The sequence below is a fragment of the Polypterus senegalus genome, chromosome 1 (genome assembly GCF_016835505.1).
Source record: "Polypterus senegalus isolate Bchr_013 chromosome 1, ASM1683550v1, whole genome shotgun sequence".
NCBI classification, from domain to species: domain Eukaryota; kingdom Metazoa; phylum Chordata; class Cladistia; order Polypteriformes; family Polypteridae; genus Polypterus; species Polypterus senegalus.
In genome coordinates this window covers 127099778-127111128 of record NC_053154.1, presented here as the reverse complement: position 1 = coordinate 127111128, position 11351 = coordinate 127099778, and the positions used below count along the sequence as shown (strand labels likewise).

Below are 11351 nucleotides of genomic sequence, written 5' to 3'. Positions count from 1 at the left end.
TCATAAACATGTGGCAGGGGCAAACATAAAATAATAAAAAGATAGAAACAACAATAATGATAATCCTCTGACTGGTGAAACATTGGAGGCACAGATGTGCTAAAATAAATTCAAATGAGCAACATAAATGTAGCTATAAACTGAATTCAGCATTTATCCATCCATCCATCCATGAATCCATCCATCTTCCAAACCTGCTGATTTAGAGCAAGGTCATATGGAAGCAGTCGCCAATCCAGGCAAGCATCAGGCTCCAATCCCTGGACATTGCAGGGTGATCTTACACACACATCAGAATCTATTTAGCATTGACAGTCCACCTAACCCACCAGTCTTTAAACTGTGGGAGGAAACCTGAACTCCTGGAGAAAACCCCCTACAGTCACAGGGAGAACATGCAGACAGCACCTGGGACTTTGTATTATTTTACAGACTAAGGGTAGATATCATCCCAGAGTGATATCAGATTTGAATCATTTGCAAAATTTATTTGAACACTCAAATAAAAAAACTGCTTATGAGTCAGAAATTGGAACTGATTTTCTATCAGTATCATGACATTAACAATCTCCATTACATTAATGATCATCACATATAAAGGCAAGCATTAACACTTAACCCTTTCTCAGATCCTCCAATTTAAAAGTTTGCTACTAATCAGTTATTTAATTTGCCCCACAGTGCTGCCACATACACTCCTTTTGCCTCATTCAGTCCAAAGCACCTTTTAGCTCCTCCTGTGAAGAATTCTATGCACTCTTCTACATTATTTATGCTTGGGCATTATGTTATTTATAACAGAATAAGATGTTTATATATTTTTTTCTGGGACTCCCACACAAATATTTTACAGGCTTTCTGGGGGGGTGCAAGACACCAGTTTCTTGTACCTACTCTCCAGGGCACAAAGCAGATTTATCTGATAAAGATGGATTGCATCCCACATTTCAAGATGTTCATAAGTGACATGATGACCTATTATATATAATTGTGAGAGAGCTCAACAGACTTATTCTAGCAGCCCACACTGCCACTCAGTTCCAGGTTTTACATATGGTCTGATAACAGTTGTGATGATTGTAGAATTCTTTCAATTAACAGGACAGAGGAAGTCTACTGAAGATTGAGAAAAGTTAACTGAAGTAAAGGTTAGTGTTTACTGCAAATAACAGTTTTTAATCAAAGGCCTGTATTTAAAGTTTTTAAACTTTTATTTTTAATAATTTACAATGTTACCATATTAATCTAAATATTGTAATATTTGTTCATTTTTACCCTAAGGCATAATGAGTTTATAGTTTGAAGTGAACTAATCTTTGACTATGAAATGTTTTTTTTTTTGCAGGGGGTATATTATTATTATTATGTTTAAAAAACATATAATGATGTAAAATGTAAAGTAAAATAAAACATATGCATCAATTTTGCTTGCGAGAGATTAAACAGACCCTAACACTCAGGGCACATAAGATGTTTTCTGTCTTTAAGGTCTAAGTAGAGCAATTATTAATGAGCTCAGTAGTTAATGAGATTGGATGATGTCCTCTGAGACTTTAAATTATGTACTTTGCCAGAAAATGATTCACAATAGGAGGCTTGCAAAGGGTGTGGATTTATTGATGTACTCTACTCTCAGTCATGAGGAAAAATAAAGGTTCTTATTTTCCTGCTCCTTATGTGGACATTCTGTGATGGATATCTGGAGGCCAGCAAGCCCAAACCCCAACACAAAAACACAAGCACACTCCCAGGTTCAAATAAAAGTAGATTTATTAATCAAATCACCTTAAATATGTCATACAAGCACAAAACACAGGTTTTCTCTCCACAATGCTTTCTTCTTACTGCATTACCCTCCTCCACTCAAGCATTGCTGCACTACCTCCCAGCTCCAACTCGCCTGGATGAGAGAATGTGATCCCTTTTATTAAAGACCTGGGAGTACTTACGGTGCCAAGGTGATTGCCCGATGGAAGCACTTCCAAGTCAAACGGAAGTCCATTATAACAGAGAGCTTGTTTCTCTGCAATATCCTCTCGTGGCCCCCAGTGACTCCAACAGGTCTGCTCTGTCGAACTACATCTCCCGGCATGCCTTGCTGGTTTCCTAGGGGGCACTGACATCCATAGCGTGCTAGGGGAATAAAAAGCTTCCAGTAACATCTCTCTTTCCTATTGAGCTGTCCGCCCATCCCCTTTGGTCCTCCCATCCGGGTAAAAAACCATCCCCTCTCTGGGTCGGGATGTACATCCAGCTCATGTGGCATCTACAATGCATAGAAACATATGTTTATGTTTCCTTCTTTATTAATACTGCTACAAGTTTTAATTATTTTAGTTAAATTACAACTCAAGTAATGTTTTTTTGCCTTGAGGAAAAAAAAAAATGTAAAAGTTGTAGAGCTCTGTTTGGCCATCAAACCAATCCAGATTCGCTTCTCAATGACAGGATTACCAGTAATTATAATTTCTGTTGCCCTTCTTTCCTTACCATGGATGGGTGATCACTGCCTGCCAACCACAGGGACCAACTCAAGGTGCCTTGGATCCTTTGAAATGCACCTACTTATACCATTGGGTGAGTTTACCCCTTTCTATTCAGCTTAATCTCATTGGACACTTTCCTTCTATCTATCTGATCTACCAGTTGCCCGTTGCCTAAACGACACTTATTCCGCTCCTTCTTTTGAAAAGTAGAGTTAGATTTTGTTTGTAAATCTTGCCCTTCATATTGACTTGAGGACATCTAAGTATTTCTACTGTTAATATAAAGATTTGACCCCAAATTTGATCTTTACCGATAGTAGTGAGCAGGTTGAGGAGACCCTGGAGAGGTGGAGATATGCTCTAGAGAGGAGAGGAATGAAGGTCAGCAGGAACAAGACAGAATACATGTGTGTAAATGAGAAGGAGGTCAGTGGAATGGTGAGGATGCAAGGAGTAGAGTTGGCGAAGGTGGATGAGTTTAAATACTTGGGATCAACAATAAAGAGTAATGGGGATTGTGGAAGAGAGGTGAAAAAGAGGCAGGGTGGAATGGGTGGAGAAGAGTGTCAGGAGTTATTTGTGACAGATGGATATCAGCAAGAGTGAAAGGGAAGGTCTATAGGACAGTAGTGAGACCAACTATATTATATGGATTGGAGACGGTGGCACTGACCAGAAAGCAGGAGACAGAGCTGGAGGTAGCAGAGTTTACACTAGAATTACCAGAGCCTACGAAAAAACTCATAGATTCGTCCCACCTTAAATCGCTTTGCACCTCTCCATCAGCATTTTTTGTCCTGTAAATATGTTGATAGGCAGCAAGCAGCCTACTATTACATTCCCCCCACTGCCACACAGTTTTCTCAGCTCAAGTCTGTTTCCCTGCGTATCAGTTGCTTAGAGTTGTATAGAGTGAGAAATCAAGCAAAATGACACCTTTTATAAATACTATATCATTATTTAGAACACATGCATTTCATGTGTGTTCCGTGTCTACAACAATCTGTGTAAACACATCGTTAAAACAGAAACTTTTTCATGTTTTAGTAATAATTGACAAAATTTAGACATGAAGTGTATAATGTGTGAAGCCTGAATTCTAAATATCAAAGAAACACTTTCACAAATATAACAAAACCAAGTGTGCTTCTATTCAAGAATATAACTAGAAAAAGAACCCGTATTAGGGTGCGACATTAACACGCATTTGCTACGACTGCTTCGATGGCGCAACAATATGAACTGTTGACTGGTAATCAAGACTTCATGGGTTCGACCCCGGATGAGTCCGTGTTGAGAAGTGAGCTGCTCTTATTCTTACTATCTTAGAATAAAAACATACATTTGATTTCAGTCTGTAACAGCTGGTGTAAATGTATTATACTTGTAAAGGTTAGCTTTGGTTTTATTTTATTCAGTTTTATTCTCTCAGTCGCATTCACGATCCCACCCCCCATCTGACACTGCTGTTTTCACATAAATACGCGCTATAACTATAACAGAGGTGAACTCGGATGATAATGGTGGTTCTACATCGGAGAAAAAATGCACGTCACACTTTTGCCATCGGTTTACTTTGTATATGTACATGGGAAGCTAACCTTTACAAGTATAAAGAAGTAGAAGTAGAGAGGGATTATTGTACTTATCCCGAGCAAAGTTTTTTGGGGACACCTTGTACCTTTACTATGATCACAATATCCCTTGATGGCTAACATCAAGGGATACAGAAGATACTAACATATCCAAGCAACTAATAAGATTGAAGTATGTTACAACTATAATTTGGATTGCTCAAGGTCACACAATGAGTCAGCTGCAGGAGATCAACCAGCAGCTTTGGGGTTTAAAGTGCAGTTCCTAAAATGATATGCTCTCTTTTCTCTGCTGGGCTTAACTATGAAGTTGTTAATTAATTAGATGAGAAAACAGTTTACATGCTACAACAACAACAACATTTATTTATATAGCACATTTTCATACAAAAAAATGTAGCTCAAAGTGCTTTACGAAATGAATAATAGAAAAATAAAAGACACAATGAGAAAATAAATCAACATTAATTAACATAGAATAAGTAAGGTCTGATGGCCTGGGTGGACAGAAAAAACAAAAAAAACTCCAGATGGCTGGAGAAAAAAATAAAATCTGTAGGAAATCCAGACCATGAGACTGCCCAGTCCCCTCTGGGCAATCTACCTAACATAAATGAAACAGTCCTCTTTGTATTTAGGGTTCTCACAGAAGGATTTGATGATGATGGTCACGTAGACTTCTGGTTTTCAGTCCATCAATGTTGGAGCATCATGATGCTTTGAGTAGGTGGTGGCGCAGGCCGCCACCACAAAGAAACCGAAAAAGAAACAGAAGAGAGAGTAGGGGTTAGTACGGATTTTAGAGCCACTATGAATAGTTATTATGATGAATTGAACATGCAGAGTATCCGGATTAAGTTAAAGTGAAGTTAGGAGAAGGCCATGTTAAAGTAATGTGTTTTCGGCAGTGTTTTAAAGTGCTCTACTGTATTAGCCTGGCGAATTCCTATTGGCAGGCTATTCCAGATTTTAGGTGCATAACAGCAAAAGGCCGCCTCACCACTTCTTTTAAGTTTAGCTTTTGGAATTGTAAGGAGACACTCATTTAAGGATCTAAGGTTACGATTTGGGATATAGGATATAGGGTGTCAGACATTCTGATATATAAGATGGAGTGAGATTATTTAAGGTTTTATAAACCATAAGCAGAATTTTAAAGTCAATTCTGAAAGACACAGGTAACCAGTGTAGTGACATCAAAACTGGAGAAATGTGTTCGGATTTTCTTTTCCTAGTTAAGATTCTAGCAGCTGCATTCTGCACTCGTTGCAAATGATTTATGTCTTTTTTGGGTAGTCCTGAGAGGAGTGCGTTACAGTAATCTAGTCGACTGAAAACAAAAGCGTGAATTAATTTCTCAGCATCTTTCAATGATATAAGAGGTCTAACTTTTGATATGTTTCTTAAGTGAAAAAATGCTGTCCTAGAGGTCTGATGAATATGCGATTATATGCTGTACAAATTCCCTTTTTCAGTAATTGTTAACCTTCTAACCCTCTGTATACACCAATCAGAATTTAATCGCAGCTGCAATGTGCCATAGTAGTAAGCCTGTGTTTTCAATTTCCCAATCAACTGCAATTTTGGCCAAGGTGTTATAAAGCTGAGATTTCAGTCACTTATAGGGTATGGTAATGCTAAAATGAATACTGCTTCTGGAGTACATTTGGAAATTCATATCAGAGTACTACTTTCAGTTCATTTTAGAATGTTTAAATATGTATGTAGTGGTGTTAGTATATGATTTCAGTGGAGTTTGCTACATGCAGTATTTAATGTTGAATGGACCAGGCTTTTTAATCACAATTTGATGTGTGGATTCACTCTGCCTCCCAAAACTCCTGGACAGAGTAGCATTTAGTCAAAGGGTGTATTTGTACTCATACCCACACTCCCATATGTGCAAATTTAAAAAAAATAACAGTTATGAAGCCCTGAGATAGTAGCCTTATCCACCCTGCTTTCTTTTTATACATTCTTCTTTTTTCCATGGGATTCTCCGATATTAATATATAAAAAAGACTTTTATCATTTTTTTTGTTGTTCACAGAAAACACACACAATATATGAAAAAAGACAACTGAGAAGAAGTTTATTTTATACATAGAGCACAAAGTACAATGTTTAATTCAGGCAAAATAGTTTTACAATTAAAGTAGATATAAACTGGTAATTTTTAATATAAAATACTAGAGATAAATGTTCACAAAAAATATGTTTAGTGGAAAAATGTCAGTCAGTAATTTGCAGAAAATAACATTGAATTTAGTTTGCTATAAAACTTAACTACATCTACATTGCAACATGGGAGTAGATGAGTGTCTTACTGGAGGACATGGAACCTCACTAGTAATGATTTTAAAACATAACATTTTCAAACTCACTTAGTCCAATTCAGGGTCGAAGGTGGCTGGAGTATATCCCAGTGTTATTGGACACAGAAAACAAACCAGTCATGGACAAGGTGCTAGTCCTTATGGAGTCCAGTGATACACACACCCATACTCACTAGGTACAAATTTATAGTCAACAGATAACCTAACCTACATTTCACTGGGGACACGGAAGGAAGAGCAAGCTTTAAATGTATGTTTCTTCTTAGATTATCTATGATTCAGTAACCAAGAATATTTTGTCACTGGCAAAAATTATATTTTTAAATATTCATGTCAGTCATTATAATACAGAATACAGCACCTACAGGATGTAGATTGGGTCCATTGTATGACTCAATCACACCATCACTTAAGTACAGCCTATATATAGTGTCGTTGCTGCCACATCATATAGAGTCACCAATCCACATTAGTTGATTTTTTTTTTAGTGAGAAGAGGGAAACAAGAGTACTCATAAAAAAAAACCCATAACTAAGCAGAAAGAACATATCACAGAGAGTGCCTCACCTAAATAGAAACTGTTAAATATAAAAATTATTTCATTTTTTAGTACTGCACTAAAGCATACATTCTTTTTGGAGTGTATAAAAAGGTACTGTATTTCTTTTTTAAATTAGTTATGTTCAGAGTAGAGCACAATATATTCTGTGTACATTTTAAAATAAAGCATATAATAAGTGTTACTTTTTGAAAAGGATTTTGATCATTATTTTTCTTCATAAAATTTAATATTTGTAATATACCTGTATTTACAAGAGGTACATATTTATTTTGCACCTCCATGTAGGGTTGAAACATGTTTGGAAAAGATAAATTTTATTTTGAAAAGAAAATTTAAAGTTAAAAAAGATGCCTATAGCAGTAGTTCAGAGAGATTTTGATGGCATTTTACCCATTAAGTGCTTCTTTGTATTATTTTCTGGTTTAAATAAAATAACATAGCATTTAGGAATAAATATACAAAAAAGCAGACCAAAACTGGACGCTAAAATAGCAAATATTTCTACAGCTACAGTATATTTACCAGGTGAGCTGATATAAGCAGGGATAAAGGTGATCCAAACAGCACAAAATATTAGCATGCTGAAGGTGATGAATTTCGCTTCATTGAAATTGTCTGGTAGCTTGCGAGCCAAAAAAGCCAAAACAAAGCATAAAATAGACAGACATCCAATATATCCTAATACAGAGTAAAATGCAATAACAGATCCTAAGTCGCATTCTAAAATAATTCTGTCATTGTAGTATTTCATATTTCGTATTGGGAAAGGAGGAGATACAGATAACCATAAAGTGCAAATTGTAACTTGTATGAGTGTGAAACTGCACACACTTAACCGCTGCTGCATTGGTCCGAACCATTTCATAATGTTGCTACCAGGAAGTGTGGCCCTAAAAGCCATTAACACCACTATAGTTTTTCCCAGGACACAAGAAATGCACAAGACAAATGTGATCCCAAAAGCTGTGTGACGCAAAATGCAGGACCAAGAAGAGGGCTCTCCGATGAAGGTGAGTGAACAAAGAAAGCACAGTGTCAGAGAGAACAGCAGAAGAAAACTTAACTCTGAATTATTAGCTCTGACAATTGGAGTGTCTTTGTGATTGAAGAACACAGCAATTATTGCAACAGTTACACCAGCTCCAAGAAATGAAAATGCTACAAGAACAATGCCCATAATTTCAGCAAATGATAGGAATTCAATTTCTTTCAAGATGCATTTGTCTTTTACATTATTTGATTTGTATTCTGCTGGACAGCTCAAACACTCCATAGAATCTGAAAAAAGGAATATTTTTGTTTGCTTTAGTAAAACAATTCTGTAACATTTTTCAAAATGTGTATACCTATATGTATGTGTGTGCCTTTAAATACTGTATATACTGTACATAAACTGTTTATACGCCCAGAACAAAGCATTTGCATTTAGCCTTTCACATTTATCCTGAATTTACTTTATTTGGAATAAATTATTATAGTGTGTGATTTCAGATCCTAACACTTAAAACCTTTGTCCTAGAAAATAACTACCATCTTCAGTCAGACAGCTTAGAGTAGAATGCTATTAGAATACTACTATTATTAGTATTACTGATTAATACATGTAAAACTATAGAAATCCCTGGCAAAGTTTATAATAGATTATCTTGACACATAAGATTTTGATGGTAGCAAAATTAATGAATGAATTAAAATTAATGTTATTTATTTTTTTTAAATAATATTTTTATGTTCAAGCAAATTTGATATTTAGACTTTGATAATGTGTTTTTAAAATTAACAAGTACTGAATATTTTTTGGTATACATTGCTGATATATATTTGTACTTTTCCAAATTAATAAATCTTCTTGAATGTTTTCTAAAACTTTAATGGTACCACACTTTTTCTAATGCATGCATTGCTGTTTTTTTTTGTATTTGTCTCTCAAATGTTGCTCTGTCTTTACCTGTTGTATTGCTGATTTCTCCATCTGCACATGGAATGCAATCAAAACAACAAATTGGTCTCCCTTTCTGAATAGCTTTATGTGTGCCAATGGGGCAGCTCTCACTGCACACCGATGTAGGTACCTGAGAGGAAAACAAAGAAACAAAAAAAAGAAGGTCACATGTTATTTAAGAAATAAAACTGAATTATACTTTTTGGATTTGGTTTTCAAGGTTAATTCATATAATAACAATAAACATATCCTTACCTTAGTCTGATTGGCAGCCCAAATAATAGTGTTATTATTCAATACAAACTGTGCCCCTTCTGTTATAGATGCATCATAGTATCCAACTGTAATATATTTTACATTACCCTCCTTCATTAATTGCCAGTTTACCAGTTCGTATCTTGCTACTGGATCTCCATTAATGTCAAAATAGACATTTTCTCCTGTCTTCGTAGTGAAGTTAACCTTTTTCACATAGTGCAGTACCTGTAGGACAGAAAAATGTTCTTAGAGTAGATTGTTCAGTTGGTAATGAACTTAATCAAAGCTCAAAGAATACACCTGTTTACCTGCCAGGGTTCAAAGTTTGCCTTATTTGCACAGGAGTTATTAGCGAAAGGCCCTTTATCATCATTACATGACAATAAATTGTGGAGCGAATGAGCAACGGCATATACCGCTTTATACACATTATTAGTAATTCTTAGTTCTGTGAAGTCTGTGAATTCATTGTTAACATCTCTGAGAGTTTCAAAGCCTGTGCATGCATTTACAGTCTTATCTTGAGATGTCAGGCTACAGCCGAAGATATTTTCCCAGAACTCAGCCCAGCCAGGAGAGTCTGATGGACGTATTTTCAGTGAAAATTCTTTAAGACCTGCTACTACAGCATTGCTTATTGCAAAACCAAGTGTCCCACCAAGAACTCTGAAATTTGTAGCTGTTGCTAGGCTTTTAGTGGAAGCCCATGATTCACTTCCTATCCACTGCATACCCGTCACATTGTTAAGCAACAGTTCATTTGTCAAGAACTCCATGTCTGAAAGCGTCACAAAGGCCACAACTACTTTGGAAGTAGATGTTTGTAGTAAGTTTATAATTTTGAGGAAAACTTCTTTTTTACTATTTTTGGTAAAGGTCTCCAAATATTCAATGCAGATACCTTCTTTCTTTGCTACTTCAACAAAGGTGGCCATTCCTCCATTGCCATATTCATTGTCAGTTTTAATTGCTCCAACCCAGTTCCACCCAAAATATTTTACAAGCTGAACTAAAGCTCGGCTTTGATGATAATCACTTGGTATTGTTCGAAAAAATGTTGGATAGTCACGTTTATTGCTTAGGCAGGCACAGGTTGCAAAATGACTTATCTGTAGAATGGAGGGAAGCACAATAAAACAGCAAAGGCAAGAGCCATTTTAAAATGGTATAAACAAAAGCAGTTCTTGTTAAAACTCTATGAAAAGTTCTTACATTAACATCATCAGAAAATGAAGGGATGGATGATGTTGAAATATGCTAAAGCTCCATGCATCCTTGTAGTAGGTAAAGTATTTTCAGAAACTGGATTAATAATTAAATTATATCTAATCAAATTTTTTGCTTGGAAAGGATTGTAATTATAAAATATCTGTAACCACATAATGTGTAACAAATAAGAGTACGAACAATTCAAAATGTTAATCAAAAGGCAAAAAAAAACTTTAAAAACTGTTTTATTCTATACATCTTTATGATCTGGCTGAACTCGGAGTAAAATTTGGAACTTTTAGGACAGCATTAAAGACAGACTGAGAGACTGGCCTTTCATATGACAAATGACTATGATATTCACTGAATGAGTAAAGAGATACATGTTAAAAAAGCTACCCTACATTGAACATATATGGGACATACGGTTTAAGCCTAAAGAATGCCCACAAATTAATTTAAACACTACATGCTTCTGATGACTAAATACTGGTCTTTCAAGGTACACTCTTGCCAGGCTTGGTTATATGTGGCATTTTTTCCAAATATTGAAAGTCAAACACCCTCAGCATTCTTGAAGGTTGACAGAGTAAAGCTATTTTTTGTTTGTACTAAATGAATACCCATTCTGTTTTTGGCAGTCCACGATAAAAATCAAAACATTTTAAAACTGAGAGAATTAGTTAAAAAGGCCTAATTACCACAGGAATCTGAAATGGTCCAACAGTTGATGCAATGCCAATTGATGAGGATGATCCAGAATGCCCAATGATTGCTTGAATGTTTGAAGATGTGCTGCATGATTTACCAAGGACATTTTTTTGTGTTAGACCATTCATCAGTGACATCGTAGCCCTAACAGCTGTGCGTACAGACCCACAGCCATCAAAAATCTTATAACCAAGAGTAATGCCAGGCAGAATTTTGGAGCTGTTATTAATTTCTTCTATAGCAAACATCAT

The 11351-nt window shown here is 35.8% G+C and overlaps 1 protein-coding gene across 1 annotated transcript; it reads right to left on the bottom strand.

Annotated features, from left to right (window-relative positions):
• Positions 1 to 7344: 7344 nt before the first annotated feature.
• Positions 7345 to 11351, bottom strand: LOC120518398 (extracellular calcium-sensing receptor-like). Its single transcript, XM_039741187.1, has 5 exons — positions 11094 to 11351; positions 9489 to 10289; positions 9178 to 9405; positions 8929 to 9052; positions 7345 to 8258 (listed from the first exon to the last, which is right to left on the bottom strand). The coding sequence occupies exons 1-5, from the start codon at positions 11349 to 11351 to the stop codon at positions 7345 to 7347; spliced, it is 2325 nt and encodes a 774-aa protein (XP_039597121.1).